The following is a 26,003-nucleotide window of genomic DNA, read 5'->3' as shown; positions in this document are numbered from 1 at the left end:
TCACAAACAAATGGAAAGCAATAAATAGATGATAGATATATTGTGCTTTACATAACCAGGCAATGTTCTTATGCCCTGGGACCATGGGGATTATTAGTGCCTTGCTATCAAGTGTATTGTGGGAGGAAATTGCAGGTGCATTTCTCATGGCTAAAAACAACACAGTAACTACAATTTCTAAGCAGGAATTTCTAAGTGGGCCTGTCGTATATCCAGAAGGCAAGGAAGACCCTGCTAAGCTAATGACAAGTGAACCTCAATAGCTTGACCTTGTAGCATGTGGGAGAAGGAGACCAAACAAAAAACAAACAATAAAACAAAACAAAACAGAAAATATATATTCATCTTCTTGTTTTAATGTAAACAAGGGTTTTAATGTAAACCAAGGTGGTTCACCCAGTGGCTTAACTGGAGCTCCAAACTAGATGTAAAATGATCACCTATGATCAGGATTTACCAGATAGGCTGGGTTGATTTCTTTCAAATAGCAGCTCAAAGACAGCAGTTCTGAAAAACAGTTGCCCTGAGAAGGAGTTGTAATCTTTTTACCCTGTGCCTTTTCCCCAATCTATGGAAGTTGTGTATGCATGTTTAAATTGGAGAAATGACCCAAGAGGAAACAGCATGAATCAGACTGCTGGTGATCTAGCTTAGTCAGGAGTGTTCCAGGTGTCACACAGGAACTTTTCCCAGCTCTACCTGAAATTACTTTGACATGAAAAGCATAAGCTACATAGAAGAAACAGAAATGATTTGCTTTCGGGATCAACTTTTAATGCAAACTGATTTAACTACTATCTCCCAAGCCAACACAGAAACTGGAATATAACCGTATCTTTTGTTTTCTGAACTTATCAAAATTTATTATGCCACTGTTTGCTAATCAATAATTTAAATTTCTGTACATAGGAAAACAACGCATACATTACATAGCACCATTTACAGAAAAAAATGTATATTATGGAAACAGATGTTTTATGAACAAAAAAATGCACATCAATTTTCATACAGATTTCTAAAATGAATTTAAAAAACATGATAGTCATATAAATCTATTAGAAATATATGTGTACTTGAATAATATTTGTGTTAGATAAGGATATATAGAATTGAATGTTATAATGATATATTAACACCTTTTTTCTCTTTATTTTTTCAGTTTTTTGTTAAACCACTTTTATGTATTTTTTTCTTTTTATAACTTTTTTAAAAAAGAAATAAAATAAATTTGACAACTTACATGGAAATGATCTGAAATAAACTTATACAGATAGTCCCTTGTTTAAGAACAAGTTCTGTTCCCAAGGTCTGTCCTTAAGTTGAATTTGTATGTAACTTGGAATGGTATTGTATAATACTGTACAGGTAGTATTGTGTAATGAAATTGAATCATTGTGTATTTAACTCGAATTTTGCTACAATAGGCTCCATTCTTAACAATGTGTCATCCATAACCTGGGCATTCTTAACCCGGGGACTACCTGTGCATGAAAAAATATAGAGGTACACTTGTCCATTCTTAAAATTATGTCATATTCCTAAATATGTTAATTAGGAAAAAATACTTTACCCTAGTTTTGAAATGTAATTTCTTTAACTTTAAAAGCAATCATAAGCTTCCTAGCTGGGTAGTTGTTATTTAAACTGAACAATGTAGGAGATCCCTATTCCCTTAGTTCTTTTGCATACAGCTTTTTGTTCAGTTGTTAAGTCGTGTCCGACTCTTCGTGACCCATGAACCGTATCACGCCAGGCCTTCCTGTCTTTCATGGCTTAGCCATCCTGTATAATGCCAGTTAGATGGCTGTTGCTAATCCAGTTTGTAACTGAATCAACAGCTGTGTTTTGAATCTACAGCACCATCATAATTTAGAAATGAGGAGCTGATTTCATTTGACCTCTAGTTCTCTGGAGATAGCAAGCTTTTTTTTATGATTAACTATATTTACATATGCTGTTCATAATATAGATAAATAGTAAAATTGAAATGTATAATATCAAAGCAAAATGATAAAATAAGTCCCACTACCAGAGAAAAGTAATAAAACTAATTTCACAGTCCACATCTGCAATAAATTACCCATCAGTCATGGAGAGTCCAGATTTTAAAACCACGGTTTAAATGGCTAGAATGAATGTAAGCACTTTCAGCTTGTGCTGAAAAACAATACTGGAAATGTCAAAAGAGCCTCTCAGGAGTTAGGCCACCATGGAATAGGGCCCTTTTTTAAGGAACTGCCCACTTCTGTTAGGTAACCTGAGGGAAATCTGTCACATGATATCATGACTTCACCATTTCCCCAGCCCCCTGTCCTCTTTGCTGCATCTGTTTGAGCAAATGATTCTCACTGGTACATGGAAAGAGCAGCACATGCTGTGGAAGAGTAGTGCTATCAGTATCCTTGGGGCACCTCTTGCCCCTACGATCAACTTTCAGTTGCTAGTTGGGCAACATCCGTGCACTCCTTTGGAACAGCAGTTGATTTGTATTGTGAATGACAGCAGTGATACAGTGCTGTGAATGACAGCAGTGATACAGCTTTGCAGACTTGATTTTGGGGTATACCCATGAGCAGCACTCTACTGGTGCTGTAGGCTTTCTTTTTCTAAGACATTCCCACAGCTATTTGGACCAACAATCAGTTACTTTGGTGATTGGGAGGCAGTAGACATTAATGTCAAGATCCTTGCAATGTGGTGCTACTCCTCGATACAAATGTGAGCAAGATGGGGCTACTAGAGGGCTGCTATTTTTCTTTCCTTAATCTAATACATTCCCCTATGCCCAATCAGAATGGCAGCTTATTCCCGCAAGCTGGGCAGATCTTCAAAGTGTGCTTTATGTTGTGGAAGGTTTGTGTCAATGCTGCTTCATGAAGCAACGTGACTTCCATACTTTGCCTGTCAGCAAGCCCCCCCTCCGCCCTCTCCAGCACTTGGCAAAACAGAAGGGGCTTCTCCACAAGTGCCCGTCGCCTTTCAGAAATGTTGGAGAACCCTACGGGACAGTGCTTTCCTCCTCACCTAAGGCCTGTGCAGAAGCCTTTTCCAGCTGTGGCAAATGACAGAAGGAAGCACCACAGGGAAGGTTTCAGGGCAACCCAGGGTCCTTCAGCAAGGTCAATCACATTGCCTCTTTACCTTGATGCAGAGAATAGTGTTGCCTCTGTAGTGCAAAGCTCTTCATTGAGATGAACCTTTTCCTCCCTCTACTCATGCCTTTGCTTTTTTCTATTCAAATGTAGAGCTTTGCTTTTGTCTCTAATAATATTTGTTGCAGTCTTCTACCCCTATTCCAACTTGTCAAGATCCTCCTAAATCTTCTTCTTCTTCTCTAAGATGTTTGCTACTCCCATTTCTGTATTAGATGAAAACTTGATATTTTCAAATCCTTCATCTAAGTCATTTATAAATACATTGAACAGCATAAAGTCTAATATGGAACACTGAAAGTACACTATTCAACATCTTCCAGTTTGATGTGGATCCAGTGATTTACATTCATTCTTTACATTATATTACATTCAACTAGCTCTGTGTTCATCTAATGGTAGCACTTCACAGCCCACATCTCCCATCTTCTCTACTAAGATTTCATGGGAGGCTTTGCTGAAGGCAAGGTATCTGTCAAAAAAAGGTCAGATTAGTCTGGCATGAGCTGCTGGTGACAAACCAATGCAGGCTTCCTGCCAAGCAATAAATCCTTTTCAAAATGCTTATAGATCAACTGCTTAATAGTCTACTCCAGAGTTTTGCCAGGTGTTGATGCCAAGGTGATTGGTTTTAGATCCTAATCCATCCTGACCCGACCTCTCCCCCTCCCTTTTGGAAGGTAGAAATATTTGACTTTCTCCAATCCTCAGGCCAAATTGCATCATTCCTTCATGATTTCTGACATCACAAAAGAAGCTCTGAAATGACATCTGCAAGCTCCTTTACGAGGTTTGGCAGACACTTAAACTTGCCTGTGGTAGGCAGGGACTTCATAACTATCCTTATTTACCTCGGATTGGCTCTCCCTCCTAGTGACAGTTGTTCGGCTTAGGTCCATTTTCCCAGGTTTCAGGTAAATTAAAAACTATATAATCCAACTTGCCCCCCTTCTCACACTCATGACCAAGAATGTCATCAGTAATGAAATGGCACCAGCTAGATCCTCAAATCCAAATCCAGGATTCATCATTCTAGGGCTAGAGTGCTAAGGTAAAGCAGCAGATCAATGACAAATATTACTGTAGAACAAGGCATTGTTTCAAAGCTGCTTCTTGCTCCTTATTACAGTCAGGTGAAAAAGTAACTTTTTTTTCCTTTTTTTATGTATGTGGACATATCAATATTTTACCTTCATTCAAACAGTATAGAAAGATAAAGGTGATGTAACTGAACAAAGAAACTATGAAAAATTGACTTTGCAATAATTGATTCAACAAAAAAATAACAGATATGCCATTTCCTTCTGTGAAAAAAGTAAATACACTCTTGGCTCTAATTCTTAGTACTGCCCCTTTGGCAGAAGCAATCTTGAGTAGGCATTTCTTATAACTCCCACTCCTCCATGCATATTTTTTTCAGCTGTGTGATATTTGAGGGGTTTCTTGCACGCACAACCCATTTCAAATCACCCCACAGCATTTCAGTGGGATTTAGATCTGCACTTTGACTTGGCCATTCCAGAACCCTCCATTTCTTTTTCTTTTTTTCAGCCATTCCTTAGTGGATTTACTGGAAAGTTTAAGGTCATGATCATGTCTCAAAGTCCACTTTCGATTGAGATTCAATCTTCTGCCAGATGGTCTCACATTATCTTAGAGTGAGCTGCCCAGGCCCTGATGCAGCAAAGCAACCACAAACCATAGCATTTCCACCCATTTACAGTTGGGATCAGGTTCTTCTGGTGAAATGCTCTCTTTGGTTTTTCACCAAATGTGTCTTCTGGCACTGTGCCAAATAACTCTATCTTTGCTATGTCTGTCCAGAGCACTTTGTTCCAGAAGTCCTGGTCTTTGCCTAGATGTTCATGAACAAAGTTTAGTCTTGCCCTGATGTTCTTTTTGGACAACAAAGGTTTCCTCCTCCCATGTAGATGTAATTTGGTCAGTTTCTTCCTAAAGGTAGACTCATGCACTTTGACATCAAAAGTGGCAAGTGGCAATAGGAGGTCACGTGATGAAATTCTGAGGTTCTTAGGAGACTTCTTTTAGCATTTTGAGTTCTGCTCTCAGGCTGAGCTTGCTGGGAAGGCCTGGCCTAGGCCAGTTGGCAGTTGTTTGAAATCTTCTCTGCTTGTAGATGATCTTCTGGATAGTGGAATGACTGTTGTCCAATTGTTTTGCGATATTTTTAAACTCCTTCCCAGACTCATAGGCATCTATAACCTTCTTTCTGAAGACCTCAGAGAAGTCTTTTGATCTAGGCATGGTAATACCACACACTTCCAACAAGAAGAGCAAATCAAACTAAATGCCTGGGTTTTAATAAGACAAGTACTTCCCAGAACCTCTCTAATGATGATCTGATCATTTGCTCCTGATCTAGCACACCTGATTCTAATTTTTGGTATTTGAGGCAGTGATCAATGCAGGGGTATTTACTTTTTCCACTTGAAAAATTTGCATTTATGTTTATTTCAATTTACACAATGGACTACAAAATGTAAATGGTGCATGATATTTGTTATATTATATCCCTTTTATCAATACTGTTGGAAAGAAGATCAAATATCTGTATGTTGAAATATGTTGGAAAAGTCAAAAATTTCAATGGGGTGTACTTTTTCACATGACTATATGCTATGAAGCCAAGATGCTGCAATATATGCCATTTTTCAATATCAGTAGAGCTTCATAGCACTCCTGAGTTCAAGCAATATTGTGGTACTTAGATTCAGCACTATATGCACTGGTTTCAGGTAGTAGTCAGCTTCTTCCTCATTATCTCCAAATCTGCAGACCTGAGAAAGGCTGAACAATCCCTTGTCACCCCCATTCTACAAATGTCTCCTTTGCACTCATGGACATTAAACACCTGTTTACTGATACAACCTGAGGCATAATACAGACTTGGGGTTGCTGTTCTGTGCTTAAATAGGGTTAGGATCCAAACACCTTCTGACTATGCTTAAGGCCTCAGGTCTGCACAGTGATAGATTTTCCTTTTCTCTTTCAACAGAAGGTTTGAGTGCCATGTGATGACCTCCATTTGTTTCTGAAGCAGTTTACAATGTAGCATAATGAAAGCGAAGGAGCTGTAATTAAAGGCACATTATCTCCAAGTCTTAGGACAATTAAGTCCTATAAAGAGCTGCTGAGGGTGCTTGGTACAGATGAACAGATGATTCCAATGAGGGTAGGAATGGAAAAGATGATATCTTCAAGTACTGGGTGGGGCGTCACACAGCCATCTTCTCATCATTCCAGAGAGGAAGAGACAGCACAAAGGTCTTAATTCCTGGGAAGGCAGATTCCAGCTGAAATAAGGAAAACTTCCTAGGATAAGAAGGGTGGCTCTCCTTTGCTGAATGCATTCAAGAAGAAGCTGGATAGACATTTATTAAGGATGGTTTAATTTGGATTTCTACACCAAGTAGTGAGTTACAAACAATGCCCTAAAACAGTCCCTTCCAGCACTTTGGTTCTAATCAGTTGTGGGTGATGGTACAAAACTTCAAATTTATCATACAAGGTTATAGCATAGTCTTTTGATGAAACCCAAATTTCATAATTAACAGGAAAAAAAATTATGACACATCCTAAACAAAGAGCATGATGCAACATGCCTTTTGAGTCTAAGGTTCTATTAATCATAATTTGGAAATAAGCCCACAATATTTAGTACGCAGTTTGTATATACAGCACTGCATCCTTTGCAAAAGAAATTCACATGGAACAATAAGAAAATCATGAGATCTAACCTACCTTTGCCATTACTTAGTCACTAGTCAATCCAAACTGGGATAGCATTTCTAATCAAACTCCTGGGAGTAGTTTCATTAGAACTGCAAAAACACATTCAGCCACTAGATGACAGCAAAGAGAGTGTTCTGTATGTCTTTGATGCAGTCTAGTGATCATCTGATTTTTGTAGCCCAGATCTGATAGTCTTATCCTCACCCTTAATCAGCAGTGGTGAAGTCTTTGGTGGGCTGGGTGGCTTTTAATACTGATGTTTTGTCCTGTGCTAAATAAAATTTGTTTCTTCCCCTCTTTATTTAAGTAATTTCTACTCTGTTTTTCCTTGCAAAAAAAGATGATGATGAAGGTGGCTACAAAAAAAATTAAAAATATGAGCACAAATTAATAGCAGTGGTAATGAACCCCAAAAAATTCAAAAGTCAACCATAATTAAATAGAATTAACTTATTTACAAGATTAAATACTTGTTTAAAAAGAAATGCCAGTGAAATGCAAGAGGATAAGGATCTCCCTCTTGTGGCAGGGTGTTTGACATCTGGGGATCTGCCACCTAGAGAAGGTCTTCCAGCATGTTGCCATACAAATACAACAATCTTTCTCTCCCTCTCTAAATACTCAGAGAGCAAAGCAACCCATTTGTCCCCTTCCTCTATTCAGCCCTGCAACTGACACTGCACACACTGTGTTTCTGGTATCCTATATATATTTAAATATACGTGTGCCATATTTGTTAAAGAGTTGTTCACCTTCCAAACTGTTCACCAAAAGAAGTATCAATGAGATCCATTACTGACATGAGAAATTTTATATAATGAACTCTTTCATGTGAGAAGTTTATTTTTATTGGTAAAATATTAAATAGTATACAGAATTAAAAACTGCACATACACATTTGAGAAATAAGTCTTGGACAAATTTTATGCTTGTTCCTGAGATTCCCTACATTTAATTCCAGTAGCTGTGCACAGTACAAACATCCATAATATAATTATTTTCACAAAGTATTACAAAGTTTCTGCAGCTCTGTCTTATTTATATATATATACTCAAACACTCTCTCATGCATTTTCATCACTCATATCCATATACCTTGCACACATACATATGGTGCTCATTTGTATGCATGTAAGGAAGGGGGAAATGTCCAATTCCAGCAATTACAGAAAGCTAATTAGCGGTTGTAGACTTTGATAGCAAACCAGGAATTCTTTGCTTTTGAACTCTCCCATTCAACTTTAGATCTAACACTCCACTTAAAATGCCCCTAGAACTAGTTTTAGATCATAGGCTTCCCCAGGTGTATATGAGAGCATAGACCAGATCTATAACTCTCATCTATAGATGCATCTCTTCCATTCTTGGGAGTAGGATTATCTAATTTGTCAATTTTCCACTTTGAATAAGAAATCCTTTTTTGAGTTAAATCCATAGCAGATACTTCTTTCCCAGCAAGACTGAGCAGGAAGGATAGAGAGGGACTACCAAACATTTCTCCCAACAATGTGACAATAATGGAACAGTTGCCCCATCTACCCAGTAAGACAGACAGCTTTGAGCGTTCCAGAGTTGACCACAGAGACCATTCCAAGTGACTCTGATATAGATCTGATCCAAAGCCCTTTCAAATCTTACAGAGGTCACTCAAATGTATTTTTTGGCCCTGGTCTCTAACATTTGGGTTATAAATCATGTTCTCATTAATTGAAAGTTAGCATGAGTGACCTCACCTAGGACGGGATGTATTACAGTTATTACTAAATTATGCCCACTATATCAAATTACATCAAATGCAATCATAGTATAGCCAGACTGGAAATCCATGGAGTACCATTCCCTATTATTTGTAAACATCCCAAACTGGCTTGTTCATATTCTACCCACCCTGACCACTGAGTCACTTCAAACGCCTTTAAATAAAGCAAAGAATATTTGGGATGAAAATAAATACAAACAATGTGAATATTTTGTAGAGGCTGGTTTATACCTGATCACAAAATTTAAAATGGGGGAAACAAGCAATTACAGAGTTTGGAACTGACTGGCAAATGACAAAAGTGAGGAAGATACTGGGAGATGAAGAAAACTCCATCCTGGAAGGAGTACAATGGACTTATGACATCACATATCCACTTCACAATGCTTTCTGCTCTATACAAGACAGAAACTTGGAAAGCATAAGAACTGATGGCAAGTTGACATGTATCCTTTAAGATTCTTAGGAATCCAATTCTGCACCATGACCTAAATATCAGAAAGATTGTTCTCATGCAGCATAGCAGCACCCATCCACTAACACAGGTACCTACGAATCCATCTCCCACTTTACCAAAAACAAGTGCTTCTGGGAAGCAAAACACCAGGAGTCCACGGATTCCTTTTCCAGACCTCTCATTTGCACTGGATTCTGGAGAAGGAAGAAGCAGCAGGAATCTGTTCCAATTGGTACAAATGATTCTGTTTCTCACAGTTTCTGTTCAGAGAAAAACAGTACAATCCCAAGCATGTCTACTCAGAAGTAAGTATTCCATGGGGTTTGCTCCCTATTTACTTGGTAAGTTGCTTGGGATTCTGTCCTAAACTCCACTGGGTGTGCCAGAAAACTGAAGGGAATGAGCTGGAGGAACTGGTGGTGACCACAAATGCTGGCTTAGCTGATTAGCTAGGCAATACTTATGGACCTTCCTCCAGAAACAGTCTAACTCAAATGAAAATCTTGATGAAGTGCTTCACTTCTTTAAATAAAAATATTTATTAAACTCTTGTTTTCTTTTGGCAAGTGCTTAAAATCTAAGGTTATTTTCCCTTATCTTGCACATACACATCCCCCCCACCCCCTAAACCAGCAACCACCCCGAAGTGGCCTCTGCGTCCAGTAACAGCTTCCCCCACCAAATATTCACAAGGATTTTTATTCTGTACCTAAATACATATTTACAGCATAGCAGTCTCCACCTATTTGAGTAATAGGTATTAAAATATTCTAGATATATAAATAAAGCATGACATATAAAATAAGCCCTACCATAACAGATAAGGCAAGAAGAATTAAAAATAAGCTTTCCTGGTGAAAGAATGCCTGCCTTGTACGTCTCCCTGCAGACAAAAATCCCCCAGACATAAATGCCTAGACTGAGAATTTGGAGTCTGACCCAAGATGGTTCAATGCAAAGGGCATTTTCAGCGAGGATCAGGCCCATTTGTGTTAAGTGCTTTACCCAATGAAAAAAAGAGTGAAACCCCAACCAAAGAGGAATCCAAAATGCCTAGCCTTAGCAAGCAACCCACTGAGACCGCACCGATCAAAGGCACGTTATGGATAATAGCACTAAGAAGAAAGGGGACATCTACACCTATCAGTTGCATCCCCACCACTAAATTGGTTCACTTAAGCTTTGGGGCAGCCTCTGCTCCTTGCCTCTCAGCACAATCAGACATGTGGTCCAGGCCAAGGGCAACCTTGAACCATTTCTTCCCTCTCTCTGAGCTGTTGTTCTACACAGACCTTGGAGCAAAAGCATCAGCTAAAACCGTGTGTTCTAGAGAATGGAACACCAGGGTTCCTGAAAGGCAGCTTTCCTTCCCCTGCAATGGGCTGCTCCGTTTGGGTGTGTTCTCGGTCACGCTCTTAGCGCAAGTGAGTCAGTGATGAGCAGTCAGAGCAGTGCTCCACCAGAACTAATATGCGTACCGTGCGACATGCCCCAGTATTCTGTGCAGTGTGCCAGCAGTAGAAGTAACAAAGTGGATGGGGTTCCCTGAAGATTCAACTTTTAAAAACCAATGTATCAAAACACTGGCCTTTGTCTGGTCAGCAGTTTGCTTCAAAATGTAATGTCATTATTCAAACAATGTTCAATGCACTATAAAACTTTCAGAGATTATTGCACATAAATGAAACAATCTGTCTTTTCTGTCTTAAACTAAACAATCTGGATAGTGGCTCCAAACTTGTTAAAAGCATGTTCTAATATTAAGATGCAAAAATACAACATTTTGGGTGCAGAAATTCTGCCTAGGAATAGAATAATAGCAAAACTTTTAAAGCATAGTCTTCCATTGGAAAAAAATGACACATTTTTACACTTTAAATTTTTCTAAACAGTTATGCATTAAAAGCTTCCAATCTGTCAAAAAGTCATACATCTTAAGAAAAAGAAAGTACAACCAGAAAATAACATCAACATAAAGAAAGGCAAATGTTTAGTATTACAGTTCCACAGCTCTGCCATCTCTAATGATCCTAAATTTAAAAGTGTTAGAAAGATTATTTAGCTATATTTACCAGATCATTTTTCTTTTTTAATACAAAACTACACTCAAGTACAAAAATATGTAAACACACTGTACAGCCAATGAACAGATAACAAATTAAAATTAAAAACAAGATCAAGTTGCAGGCAACAAGAGCTATGATAGTGTAAAACTGAAAACAAGAAAAATGGGCAGGAAAAGACCAAAACAAAGCAAAATAAAACTCCTACAAGTGACACAAAAAGTAAATATGATCAAGATTTGAGAGTGCTTGATAACAGGACAAATCTCTGATCACAGTTTCAAAGTACTACAAAATAAGTAAAAACCATTCTCTCTTAGACATGAGTATCTATTTATGTCATGCAGTATAAAGTTGAAACAAATCTGAAAATCAAAGAACAGGATCCAGTGTTTGAATATCATGGAAGAATTAAAAGATGTGTTTTAATATCTCCCAGTGAAATTAACAGTTTAAAGAATTGTAAGTTTGAGTGGGACATGCCCCCAATTTTTTTAACCAAAGCTATCTATCTGAATTTGGTGGACAAGAATCTAAACTAAAAACTTCAGTTTGAAACAACGGTTTTCAGGCCTCTGATGCCAATCATCTCCAGTAGAAGCCCAAACACATCCATGTTCCTGCAGCTTCCAGCAGTCCCCTTCTGCAGCTCCGGCTCTTCATAGGAACTGGAGCATGTTCTGGAAGCATGGGGGTAGGAAAGGAAACCCTCTAAAGCCCTCTGCAGGGGCTTCAGCCCCAACCCCTTCCAGAATGTCTTGATGAATTAAGGGTGCATATATTGGTTTCTCTTGAAAAATACAGTCAAGTTTTTGGCACCAAAATTCACTTCCGCTTTTTTGTTTGATACTATCAATTCTGAATTGGTGGACCTATAAATTAAACCTTTATCTCTATTAATATACCAGCACTGGAAGTAAATAATCAGCACTTTCTACATAATCTCAAGTTACACTAAAATGTTCAAAATAAAAAAAAGGGCTAAATTTCCTTGCAAACTAGTTATTTTAAAGCTTCTATGGACATATCTGTTTTTCTTCTTTTGTAATAATCCTCAAGTGTTGTGTCTCACTTTCAATCCAAGCAACAGTCTCTTCTCAAAGCATTCCAGACCAAGCAGCAACTTTTTAAGAGGTGGCTTTGAAACTGTTCCACAGAAGGAACTGCAGAATTTGGTAAAAGCCATCTTCATCAATTGGAGATCGGTAATGATAAGCAAACTCCCTCAAAAGATGAGGTGGCAAGCATTGCTCATACTCTGAGCTACAGTACTGGATGCATTTCAGTTCCAAAAAGGCCCCTTTGAGGCTCCTTGGGCTTAGTCTGTGCACACCAGAAACGATGTGAGCCCAGACTAGAATCCGTGCAGATTTCCCTTTGCAGAGGATCAACACAGAAAGGATTCTCTGAAGCCCAGAAGTCTCTAGTTTAGGAAATATTATTAATTCCTACTCCCAAGCCCCAGTATAACATAACTCACCTAAAGTTATTCTAGCAAAATACATTTGACTCTCCTGGTAGCTGAGTAAATTGTTTAAGAAACCCACAGTCAGACTTGTGCTAATTAGAAGTTTTCATTCAAGTGGCATTTGAGTTTCTTGTTCATGAGAAAAGGTCAAGTCAAACTCAACCTCTGGTGACTTCCTAGGCACATCCTATAGTTTTCTGGGTCAAAATATGGGAGTGCTATTCCCTTCTTCTGGGCTGTTTTTTGACTCTTTTAATTCCTAGGCATCTCCTGTGAAAGTAGGGACCAGGCCTGGCAAGGTTTGCAGGCGGAGCCCTGGCACACAAAGCCTTCTTTAATTGAAAACAGCCAAATTAAATTTTAATCAAACCAAATCAAAGTTATTTTTATTTATTTAAACTGTTTTCTTTTTTTACTGTCGGAACAAAAAGTAAGTCCCTTAAAGAAAACTAACTGAATTACTTTGTAATGACAATCTTCGCAAAGTACTTTGAAATGTTTTCTCTTGCACAATTAATCAAAGTTAAATTGTTGTGAAATTCCAATTTTTGAAAACCATCAGAGGTTTTTGAGCTCAAAAGAGGCTCCATAACAATTGTGCATGATAAATCAAACTAAGGCTTCCTTTCCTGGTATCTCAACATTGATTATCTTTCATTTGTGAATTCCAATTAATTTTTTTTTTTTACAAATTCATGTCCTCCCTCTGAAAATCCAATATTACATTTCATATGCAGCTAAATTTGAAATGCTAATCATGCAAAAATATATTTCAATGTTTTTTATAAGACTGATGAATTCAAATATACCGTCACCTTGTCCATTTTGATCACAGTTCTTGCAGTAATACTTAACATTCTTCTAATAAACATACTACACTGTTTTATAAGGAATATTAAATATCATTACAGCCCTTACTGTACAGAATATAGCATGAAATACTTTTTGAGAGAGATCATGTCATCTTTTTTTGTGATGAATGCAAAATGAACAAGAAAATCCTGAACTGAAACAGAAAAGGTAACATATATAATTCCATTATCAATCTGTAGAGATGCTAAATTTTATATATTTCCATAGGAAATAATAAAACAAAGGATTATTATTATACTGAAGATGGGCCTCCCAAATATATATATATATATTTTTTGTGATGGGGCTGCAAGAGAACACTTTCTTTTAGTAACTCTCCAGGTTTATATAATTGCAACATGTAATGGGCCACTGCGGCTTGTTTAGTCTCTGTGTGATTTTACTTTTCATGGTAATAACTTATGAATGGCTTTTTGTCAACTCCTGTCAGACATAACTATTTCAGTTTTTACCATTTTGGAGGTGTCAGCTCTTTCTTAAATTCTTCCTCCATTATGATTGATGCAGGAACAAACAGGCACAATGAAAATATTTTTGAAAATTATTGAATAGGATCTAAGTGAAATATGCTCTTGTGCAGGTTCATGAACCTTTTCCTTCCTAAAATTCTTTTAAAGTCAAGTGACCTTTCTAAACAGCCATTAAGATAGAAATGCAGGTCAGCAATTGGGTGCAAAAGATGTTCAGAAATGAAATAGTAGAAGCAAGGGTGATGTACAATCTGCTTCTTGAATTTGGACTAGTTCAAGATCAATCTCACTACTATATGTAGTTCAGCTTTTGGGGAGAGTGCTCAGAAAAACAACAGAGTATTCATCTGAAATGTATTCATTCATAACCTTCAAACAGTAACTACTTTAATTGCCACTGAAAAGAGGTTCAGGTCACTGACCAGCTGGGCCTCTGGATATCATAGGGTTCCTGATTTAGCTTTGTTTCACCTTGTACAAGTGATCATGCAAATCATAAAAGGTCAGTGGGCAGCATCCAACATCCAGAAGGTCCCCAAACTTCCAGAGAAAGTTTGTGGGGTGTGTGGGGAGTGGCAGAGGGGAGGGGAATCTGTTCTGTTGGAGGACAAAACAGTGAAATACAACCCACAATTTCAGCCAAGCAACTGTTGACAGAACTGTTTTGCTCTGGGGCTTCCTGCCATGAAATTCTTCTCTGATATTAATACCAGTTGTGTAGTTTGTGATTTTTGGCTTGTATTTATTTTAGACAAATTTGTTACTCAAATCTTTATTGCTTCTACATAAGATTGTGGGAAGCAACAATCTAGCTTCAGGGTACCCTGTTCTTGGACAAAGAATGTACAAGCTAAACATGTTTTCTGAGGGAAATGTTAAAGCAAGATCACTTTAATTTCTATCAATTACTAGACTGGATAGGATAGCTGCCCGGTCTTCCCATTTTGTACTGAAAGAGAGTAACAGTATATTTTAGTTTTCCAGCTCCATTTTAGAAACCAATGAACTTGCTTTATTCTTGGGTGTGCTGACAGAAATATGAAAAACCAAAGACGCCAAATGGTTTGTTTCGAGAAGCAACCTGAGGCAGTAACCTGTGCTGCTGAAGGTATTTTTAACTGCAAGCAACTCCTAGTAACCCCTTCCCTTTGCTGTGCTGTAGTTTAGCAACATCTGCTGGGTCACAGGACCCTTTCCCCATAATCTAAAGTCATTGAAGGTATGGTTTTTAATCTATTCTCTTTGTAATTTTACAGCCAGGTGTGCAAATATCCAAGGATGTAGAAAAATGTGAGGTAGTCACTGATTTTATTAAAAAACCCAACCAACCAATATAGTTGAGGGGAAAAAGATTGATAAAATTAAATATTCTAAATCCAGATCATATACTCAGAGCTATGTAGATAATCAGGAGAGAAGGTTTGAACCTTAATATTTCAACCTCTTAATTCACTGTAGTCTTTCATTTGCTAATATGATCAAGGGGATAACTAAAACCTGAAATTATTTTCAGGCAAGTAATCAACCTGTGCCTAATCTAAGGCTCGTGGTTTGATTCAGTTTCATTTGAAAAAATGTTCTCCTATATAGTAAGAAATATTTATGACCACAATTAGTGTGTGTGAGTGTGTGAGTGTGTGTGTGTGTGTGTGTGAGAGAGAGAGAAAATTAGAAAGAGACTAAAGATTGGCTTACAGATTAGTTTTCCTTGAGGAAGTATGGCTGAGATTGAGAACTGGTGACCCTCCAAATGTGGCTGACCCACAATTGCCAACATGGTGAGAGATGCTTGGGAATTACAGTTCAGAAACAATTAAAGGACTACAGGCTCTCTGCATCTCACGTGAGTATTTACTAGAATATTTATACGTATATTTGGAAGGTTCTACATGCTGCAGTTTTAAATATGTACCTGGGGGGGAAAAGATATTTTTGCACAAAATGAATATTTATTCCCCTACATGTATGTAGAAACAGTGGCATTTGTGAAGTAGCTCTAACAGTTTCTTCACATCCTTGTATAGATAAATTAATTATTTATCAATTTGTAGGCTGCCTCAATCACTATGGCAGCTCTAGCCAGCTGATACAGGATACAGATCTCCTAACTAAAGGTCTTAGTTTAGTCAGCTTCTTAATGCTTCACACTACAGAAAATAAAATGAAAAATATAAGTATTTCATAGTTCAAATGCATTTGTGATGAGCATATCTGAGATTCTAAAGCAGCAAAACCTGCTACATAGGTTTGTATTGATATCTGCATTTCTAAACTAAGAATATTTACTAGGAAATAAACCCCTTCTGAACTAAGTGAAGCTTACTTTTGAGTAAACATACACCAACTCCAATTGTTAGTCACCTAAACAACTTTAAAAAAATACACAGGGCCCATCATTTAAGGCCCACAGGAAGCTGGGAAATGAATGTTAAGGACGTAAGAACATCCTAGCAATTATTTTTCTTTCCTTTTTAAAAGTGCATATTGGGGTAAGTAAAATAACATTTTATGTTTTCAGATTTCCTGGATGATGTCACATCATGTATAAAATCAAATCTCATTTATGTGATTTAGTATTCAGATATAAAGAATTCATTTACATTCCAGACAAACAATACCTTGTAAGAAAGTACCTCACCTCAGGAAATAACATCTGAGCAAAATTTGATATTTTTTGTGCTCCTAAATCTCTAGATAGGTTAGCTTTAAGTGGAACCTCTCTCTGCCCCTACACGCAACCCTTTTGCTAGAAATTTTTGCAAAGTAAGAATCTCATCTCCCAACCTGAACAAAACTTTAGCTACACATTTAAAAGGGTTTTATACCTTTGAAATTATCATTCTCCCCCAAAATAATAATTTGCTAAGATGTCAGAGCACCTTGTGGAGTTCAGCAGTACCCAAGATACTTGAAAAGCTATAGGAAAAATTGTGACAGAAATGAACTCCCTTTCACTTTCCACTATGAAAGGGCGACATCCATTTTCATAGCAAAAACAATAAGCCAAACTACTCTCTGGTCCCTCCTTTCCTTCCTTCTCACCTCACCACTGGTGGTAACGTGAGACTGGATCCCCAAAACAGCAACAACAAAAATAACAATAATTAAAAAGGAAAACAGAACCTGGGAAACAGAACCAATGAGAAAAGCTGGGTCAACATCTGAGGAAAAGTGGGCTTGCAAGTGCAGTATTTCTTCATGTGCAGTGTTTGTTTTTCTACTTCAGCATCTCCTTTGGAAAAGAAGGCTTAATGGAATGTGTGTTCTCCTCGGACAATGTGGGAAGAGAACTCATATCGGTCCTGACTCCGGTAGCCACAAATGTTGCATTCTAAGGGGTCCCGGTAGCCATGACACCCCATATGAATGGTGTACATGACATGGTCTAGGAAAAGAATTCGACAGTGTTCACACTTAAATGCCCTTATCTGCTCTCCTTCTCCATTGAAGACCTTATAGATATCCTTTAAAGAGCCCTTTGATGCTTTACTGACCTCCAAAGTCTTGGAGTCATCCTTCATGTAAGCTGGGCTTTGCTTTCGTTTGGGATTTAAGGCAAGGTTTCCTTGGAAGGACTGGTGGTCTTCATGGCTGCTCTCTGAGTCAGAAGAATCGAGGCAGCTATTGCTAGGTGAAGCCTCTCTTTCTTGGGGATGACTCTTTGGTCTGATGAGGGAGAGAGGGCCGTCCACATTATTTTCATTGCTGTCAGAGGTTTCTCTGCTCACTGGTCTTTCTATCCTGTTAGGGTTGTAGACCTGAGCATAAGCTGAACTTATGACATCAGCAATTGTGCTTGGTGTGTGCTGCATCAATGGGTGAAGTCCCTCTGCCCCAAGGTAAGAGATTGCATTGTTGATTGCTTGGTCCATCATGTGAGTTTGCATCAGCTCAGCATCTCTCTCATATGGTAAGCTTGGGTCAAAATGAATATCTGGATAACCATATCTCATGAGCTTTTCACCTACATCAGAACAACAGTAAGAAGAAAAAATATCACTAATAAGGTAAGAAATGAAAGATAAACAGTGCAAATCATTGGCAGAAACTGATTCACACATTTTTGCTACTTAAAAACCATCCCAGGAACATTTACTCAGAAAGAAACTATATTCCATGGGATTTACCAGCCCGTAACTGTGCAAGAGATTGCAAATTCTGGCAGAATCTGAAGTATTTGCTAAATTAGCAAGAATGGAATATAAATATAACAAAACCATTTTATTTAGTTTTTCATTTTAACATTCTGTGATTTAACTTTAATTTAATTAATTAATTAACTTTCACAATCCATGGACCAATGTAGCAGCTCCACAAACTGATAAATACCAACAATTTGTGTACTTCACTTTGCTTTGTTGATGTGTTCTTACTTCACATTTACAAATACAGAAATTAGAATATAAAATACACGCTACTTTCCAAATCTAAAAAATACATACACACTGATTTACAATATTTCTAAACAGTGAAATAATTGGATTGCTATTTTCAAATAATGCAGTGAATACCAAGTTTACATATGCACAGAGGTAAAATTCATGTATCTTTCTGCTAAATATGTTGTGAAAATCTGTGTAAGATGTGGAGCCCTCAGGCATTGAAGCAAAACTGATATGAAGAAAAATGAGACATCCTACTTTAATTTCTAAAACATTGTTGTTTCATTTGGGAATAAACAACCGTATAAAACAACATGGACATTACATATGCACAGATGACAACATTTGTTAGAATCACTTAGTCTTTTCAGAAATATCATTAAATCAGAAGCGAGAAATGTGTGGCTCACAAATCATGCCTCTTCCCATGTTCACTGCAGACTGTTCATTCAAAGTAACATCCCTACATTACCAATTTCAGAAATGAACTCAGTTATTTTGGACCATGATATGGTCAAGAATCTGTCTGTATATGCCCAAATGTCCTGGCTATCTGAGCAAATCAAGAAGTCAAGGAAGAAGAGGAAGGCTAATGTTTGAAATCTAGGCCCTAAGAAGCCTAAAGGAGGAGGTTAAGAAGAGTGGAAAGAATGAGATAGTAAAAGGATTGCGTGAACGGAGAAGCAGAGGAGCCAGATGTTTATACTTTTTCCCTTTCTTCTATTGATGACTTTTGGATGGTCATGCTGACTTTCACTCTCATAATAATAGAACAGCACTCAACCCCAATATGATCATGGATGAAGGAGTTGGATCAGGTATGCATGACTGAAGGAGGAGCAAAGTCTAATTTTGCACTATCCTAAAGAGGTACGTACTCAATGCAACAGCAGTATAGGTCTGAGAAACAGGACGGGGTGTGTGTAAGACTTCAATCATCACAAAAATTCCATTAATCTTACTCAAAATCCAAAACATACACCACATGCACACATAATTTTACTGGTAACAGCTGCAAAGGTTTGAACAAATATAGAAATTTATTGTTTATTCTCTACTCATATTCTCATTTGAGTTGGCAGAGTTAGTCTATGGATCAAAGATAGTTATTCTGGAGGATTTCAGTACCTATACTGACTAACTCTATCAAGTCCAACCCATATTTATAACTATCATGATAATTGTGGGACTATCTATATCAATTACAGAGATAACATACATTACAGCTCACTTTCTCAATTTGGCTTTTGGGTTATTGTGGACTGGTAGAGAGAAGACTGCTCATTTGACACTGATGGATTACTCCCTAGTAAGATATAGCTGGCAATGACTGGCACCTGTTACAATGGTCTGCCTCCAGAGATTTATGAAATCCAAGGATTCTTGAATGCCCTGGGTGATTTTCCAGGCAACACGGAAACCATGGTCACATAATAGAATGGCGAGGTGAGATGGGCCACTGATTAAAATTATTATTCCAGAGCACCATCTCTGACTGCGGAGCATTCAGAATGCTCCTTAGTTTTTTCATGCATTCTGGATGATGAAACAAGCCTGTACTCAGCTAGAATGTAGACATGAATAAATCTTATTGTTTCGAAAGTGAGCTAGTACAGGTTACTTTCATGTGGTGGTAGTACTGTTGGTGAAGAAAGTTTAAAGCTTGTTCAGGGCCAGATTCAGATGGTTATTCATTGGTTTATAAAACACCATGATGTAGCTTGAGAGTTAAAATGTCCATCATCCATGCCAAATTAGATGCCACAGTTACTGCAGAATCTATAGAGATTATGGCTGTCAGAATTTGTGGGATCAATGTCAGCTACTGCAATTACTTACTTATTTACTTACATGTCTTTGTATACCAGCCAGTTCTCAAGACTCTAGGTGAAATTTGTGGATTAGGTAAATTGCTTGCAATGGTTAGGGAAACTACTACTTCTCTCAATCCTTGCTTATCATGGTTGGCAAGATCTAGCAGGAAGGTTCAAACTGGTGGGTCTGGAGAGAAATTAATGCCATCTAAAGGGGAGGATAATATGTCTTCCAGAGTAAGATGTACAGTAGTGGTGTAACCTCTCTTTAAGAGGCTCTGTATGAACCCTAAGTCTTGAACAATGATAATCTAGTTGCAAATTCTTTTTTATTGGAGAATATAATTGAGAGTAATCATTTGGCTAGCTACAATGGAGAAAGCTTATTATCTAGACAAATTTCATTTGACTTTAGACTATGTGCATCACTGATACAGCCTTGGTTGCCCTAATATTCTTTGCTAAGTGAAAGATGGGAGGAATATTAACTTTGAAACCAACTGAAAATGGTACCTTGCTGGACTAGCCCTGTGAGTAGGGAACTGGAAGCACTGTGTTTCAGTAATTCTGTTCCTGTTTACAGGATTGCTGCCAGAGAGTGGTAGTAGGAAGCTTTTGTTCCAGAGGACTCAGTTCTCATCCTTCTGCTGTTTAGCTTCTACATGGGAGGTTTAGGATTGTTTTTAACAAATAAAAAAGGGATTAAAAAAAAAATAAGAGATAAGAAGTCACTTATAGGTTAGCATCTGGAGATCTGAAGCTCACTGTCAGTGATTGATTGACTGATTCAATTTGTCAGGCTGCCTAATTCTACACATAATAAAAAATACAGTAAGAGCAATGAAAACAAGAATTTGCACTGTGGAAATTCAAAAGATTTAAAACACCATAACACTTAAGTGGCTTCACAAGTTGCTCTTGTCCAGGACCTGCTAGAAAAGCCACATTTTAAAATCTTTTCTAAAGGGTTGGGGCCATAAGGACCTTGGTGGAATGCTATTCCAGAGGGCAAGAATCACTATTCAGAATCACAGAGAAGGCACAGCTCCAGGGTCGCATAAGATGACACTGTTTTTTTTTTTTTTAAGGGGCTCAGAGCAAGCTGACCATGCCAAATATTATAGGATGGGGAGAAATAGAAACAGGAAGCCCTGTAAATATCAAGGCTCTAAACCACAAATGGCTTTATAGATGACAATCAACACCTTGAATTGCACCCAGAAGCCTTCTGCTAATCAATGCAGCTTGCAAATAGAGATATCTGCATGGCTGTGTTTACTATTTTGCTTTTATGGTTTTACTCTGTAATATTACATAGTTCTGTTTTCATATGATTTCATAATCCTACTCTGCAATTCCTTAATGTTGGGAAAAAAGGCATTAAACTTTTTATACATTTATACAGTAACATGTGCAGACATCCACATAACAAATTACACAAGGAAAGTATTTTGTTTTATCCATATTTTTATATAAACTTGATGAAACAGCATCTGGAATGGACTTGCACACTTACTTTTTCAATGGTATGCAACTCTACAAAGAATTATGGAGGTTTCATGAATTAGCAGCAGCAAAGAAGATAATTATTCAATGATGGAACGATTTACAGTCTTGGATTATAGATAACTGCTCATTTCTTGATTATGAACTGACACTCCATTGATGCAATGGGAAGACTGATGAATATTATTTTGAATGGTCAAGGTTTAATTACTTTTTTCAAAAATCAATATATGTTGTGTGATTATACAGTATATGTATGATATGCCTTACATATCTTACCTGCCATATATTTTGTTTTATTTTTTGTATAAAAAGAAAAAAATAAATATTTTTAAAAGATGTATATAGTATTGCCCTATTGATTTCCCTGTAATTTTGTTTGTTTGTTTGTTTGTTCATGGCTGCAATTTATATGCCCCTCCATTTGCAGAGACTCTCAGAAGTCTACAGTTACTAATACCACCAGCTGGGGTAGGCTGGTCTTACTCATCCCAAAATACCTTTCTGAAGAGCCATGTTTTTACAGCTCTATGGAACTGTAATAAGAATGGGTGCAGTATGGATTTCTGGGGATAAGATGTTCCAAAGGAGGGGATTGATCACTAAGAAGACTTGAGTCTGGGGTCCCTGAATCCTCAGCAAGCCCACTTTCCCAGATCTTACTGGAGAGGCAGATTCAACATGGAGAAAGTGTTCATGGGGATATCCAAGGCCTAAGCCATGCAGGGCTTGAATTGTATCCAGAAGCTAACTGGCAGCCACCGCAACTCCTGTAGTAGTGCAATTAAAGGGGTGAACCTCAGGGCACCCACGCATAACTCCCTGAACCACTGCACAGTGCACCAGCTGAAGCTTTTGGATGGTCTTCAAGGGCAGCCCCATGTAGAGTGCATTGCACTAATTCAGCTGTGAAATGCCAAGGCCTTGGGCAACTGTAAGTAAAGCTCCTTGATTCAGGAAAAGTCCACAGCTGCTGCACATGATGTAGCTATCCAAAAGCCCTCATGGCCACAACCTCCACTTGCTGTTCAAACAGGATCCAGGAGTCCAAGACCCCCAAGTTGTGGGCCAGCTCCATCTGGGGAAGGACTACCCATCAAGAGTCAAATATGGACGATCTCTGGACGCAAACCCACAGCCTTGGTAGGACTCAGTCTAACCCTGTTTCTCTCCATCCACACTCAAGGGCACCAGGTCAGGACCTCCACCATATCTCTTGCCCATCCCAGAGTGGAGACAGACCTTTAAAAACTGATAGATTCCCAATATCTCACTGGTATTTTGGTAAGAAATATGCTTACCTAGCTAATTCTGCACCTGCATCTACATGTTTAACTACAAAAGATAAATACTGATAAAGCTATAGTTAATTTTAATACATGCATATTTATTCACTGGATATGAAGTTACAGTAGTTATTATGACACTGAGTGAGGAGCTATTTTATTTTCTCAGATTCTAGAGGATTATATTTTGAATTCCAGGTTTTACTTTTTTTGTTTCAGCTTTTCTCTGAAGCATGATATTTTCACTCCCTTTTCCTGAAATTTGAACTACACAGTAAGACTGCAATACTATCTTCAGTTTCATCTCAGAGTAAAGGTCAATCTGTAGATTAAAAAGACATAGGCTTTCACTATACTGGAGTGCGGTGCTTTTCTCTGAAAAGGCAGAACTACTGTATTTTGTTGGGCTCTTTGCTTGAACTATCATCCCATCCACAAAGAATAGAATTATCTCTCTTTACAGGTGTTATACAAATTAATATGTGATTAGGCATACATCGAAAAGACAGATAATATATTTTTGCATAATTTCTGAAAAGGAAACATATTTTAATAATTATTGCATTGTGCAAATACCTAAACCATTGCAAATGAAGCAACTTTGTTTTTGTTATTTATTTTTTAAGATACATTATCTTCCCATTTCTCTATCTAAGAAATCATATGATAGATTCTATCCTCATGTTTTTGTGTTTCTGAGGTTATTCTACTGGCACAGGACGGAGTAGCTGGAATTTCCACCAAGATAACATGAATCCAGAGATTGGGCGTACACAAATACAAGAGTTAACTCTGAACCATCATAATAGTTCAATTAACTGTATTCATTCTTCAATGGAAGTAAAGCTTTGGTAAACAATGTAGAATAAAAATTCGTTAACTATGGGGATTACTGCCAATGTATTTATTTATTACATACCAATGAATATTAGAATCATAGTCCAACACCATTTTAAAAAAGGACCAGGCAGAATATGCTTAACTTTCTTATGAAATATAATTCTTTCAGCAAGGTAACACTTTTTGTCAAAAGCAGCCCATTTGAGCTTCCAGGTTTTTATTTATTTTACTGGCCACCCAGGAGATCTTTTGATCACTAGGGATGATATAAATTGTTAAAGTGAATGCTAGGATTGCTTGCAATCTTCTACAACTTCTTAGTTACCTTACCAACATCCATGGTCTAGGGTGGGATGAGGAATTCCTAGAGCAAACCCAGGGCCCAAGTGGAGAAACTCCGAGCTCGCCCAAACCATGTTGGGCTCTAATGGTATGTTGGAAAGACCTTGGGAGACAGGGGGAAGAGACACTGCCTAGGGAACAGTCAGATAAGAGACAGCATAGCCCACAGCTGCATAGTGGATGGAGCAAAAGGCTCAGAAGAGACCCTCTCTAGGTTCTTGGGGTGTAAAGGTGAAGGCAGGAGAATTGTACTTTCAGACTCGCAAGATTCTGTTAATGTAGCTTTACAATAAAGTAGAATTGGTTTATCTGGTCGTGTTTCCTGTCTGGTCTACCTGGTAAGGCTGACATAGGCCCTTCACAGCTGCTTCTGAGTCTGCAGCAACCTCACTCACTCACCCCACCCAGAACTCTTCTGGACTTCATCTGAACTTCAGAGTGTCCTCAGGCTGTCTTAATCCATTGTTTTTGCATCCCCTGAGCGTTTAAAAATTCTGCTACCCTACCAGTTTTCCATTTACTCTCCCAACATGCATTCAGTTCATCCAGCTGGATTTCCTTTTTGTTCCCTGACTGCTTCAATCCCCTCACAGGGCAAAACAGAAATACCAGCTGTACCTCACTTCCTGTCCATGTACTCACAGACTTCCCATGCCCTGATCTTGTAGTAAGAGAAACCAACATTTACAAGGCAAGTCCACTTAATACCAATGACACTTAGATTAGAATACTTCTATTGTGGTTTAGATAGAACTAAAGAAAAATATTCTTTCAACTGTATATCTGTTTTAAATAGCATTGTATAACATAGCAGAGGGTAAAGTAAGAGTGTTAAATATGAATTCTGATTTAAAGAAATCCCTTCTAATATAATGTGAACAAATGTTCTATTTTACTCATGAAGCTCTGAACAATCTGTCATACTTTCTTACCGCCAGATTTTCAAGCTTACATATACTCCTAGGAGCTAAAATCATGCTTTTTTTATTAAAAGGTGAATGATTGATTTTCACCAGTTCCTGGGGGCTACATATCATATTGCACAGTACTGGTGCTATGGCCGTTGTACTTTTCTAGACCTTCTTGCTTTACCTTATCTCCCCCAGCCAATATATGCCCATACTGAAATTGCCAATGGGAACATTCAAGAGTTTAGGATTTAATCATAAACTACCCTTTTTGCTACAAACAACAAAAGTGCTCATCTGAAACTTACCCACAAACTTCTGTGGGGTGGAGCTTTTACGCTTTCCCAAGTTGCTTGTCAGCTTCTCTATAACAGCAGGTCTTTCAAAAGGCACCAGAGTAACATTGTTGTCCATCCCAGCTTCTTGCTCCTTACAATCTTCCATAGTAGAGACTACATAAAACCAAAAAGCCAGATCAGAAAGATCTAACTACACTTCCAAGAAATGTTTAACTAATAAATAAAATGATCAACACGGTAAACTTGGCAAACTATAATTTATCAACATGTGCCATTAAAAGCACAAGGGAGATTTAAAGTCATTCAATAATGACTGACTGGCTGGGGACACTCTGGGCTGCGTCTTCCCTTCCATGGTCTGAACTCACATCTGAAGGAAGAAATGTGAGGGTGCAAGAAACAATTGCACTGCTTCTCCTAGCAAAAAGATAGGGAAGAGGAAGATTTAGGAATGGAGATGGTGATCGCAGATATGAGGATATGCTTCTCTAAGTCATTGCATAAGCCAAGAATCTGCAAGACTTTTAGATAATGATATGCATTATTCTCCAACATGTTAATTCTCATGAATCAATAAAAAGTTAAGTAGCCTGTATACGAAACACATTATAATGGCAACATTTCGAAATAC

General features: G+C 37.8%; 1 protein-coding gene across 2 annotated transcripts in view; it reads right to left on the bottom strand.

Annotated features, from left to right (window-relative positions):
* Window positions 1-765: 765 nt before the first annotated feature.
* The window catches only part of IKZF2 (IKAROS family zinc finger 2), a 118,961-nt gene continuing 93,723 nt past the window's right edge, over window positions 766-26,003 (bottom strand). For both annotated transcript variants that reach the window (XM_007432079.4, XM_025169095.2), the window contains exons 7-8: window positions 25,382-25,525; window positions 766-17,959 (exon numbers count right to left, since the gene is read on the bottom strand). In XM_007432079.4, the coding sequence (XP_007432141.2) occupies window positions 17,244-17,959; window positions 25,382-25,525 (860 nt within the window). In that variant the 3' untranslated portion in view covers window positions 766-17,243. The remainder of the gene's footprint in view (window positions 17,960-25,381; window positions 25,526-26,003) is intronic.

The sequence above is a fragment of the Python bivittatus genome, unplaced genomic scaffold (assembly GCF_059951505.1).
Source record: "Python bivittatus isolate LINGU-HERP-01145 unplaced genomic scaffold, Pbiv_v1 ctg000200_np1212, whole genome shotgun sequence".
Lineage (NCBI taxonomy): Eukaryota > Metazoa > Chordata > Lepidosauria > Squamata > Pythonidae > Python > Python bivittatus.
The sequence above is the reverse complement of the archived record's forward strand: the minus strand, read 5'-3'. Positions and strand labels throughout refer to the sequence as shown.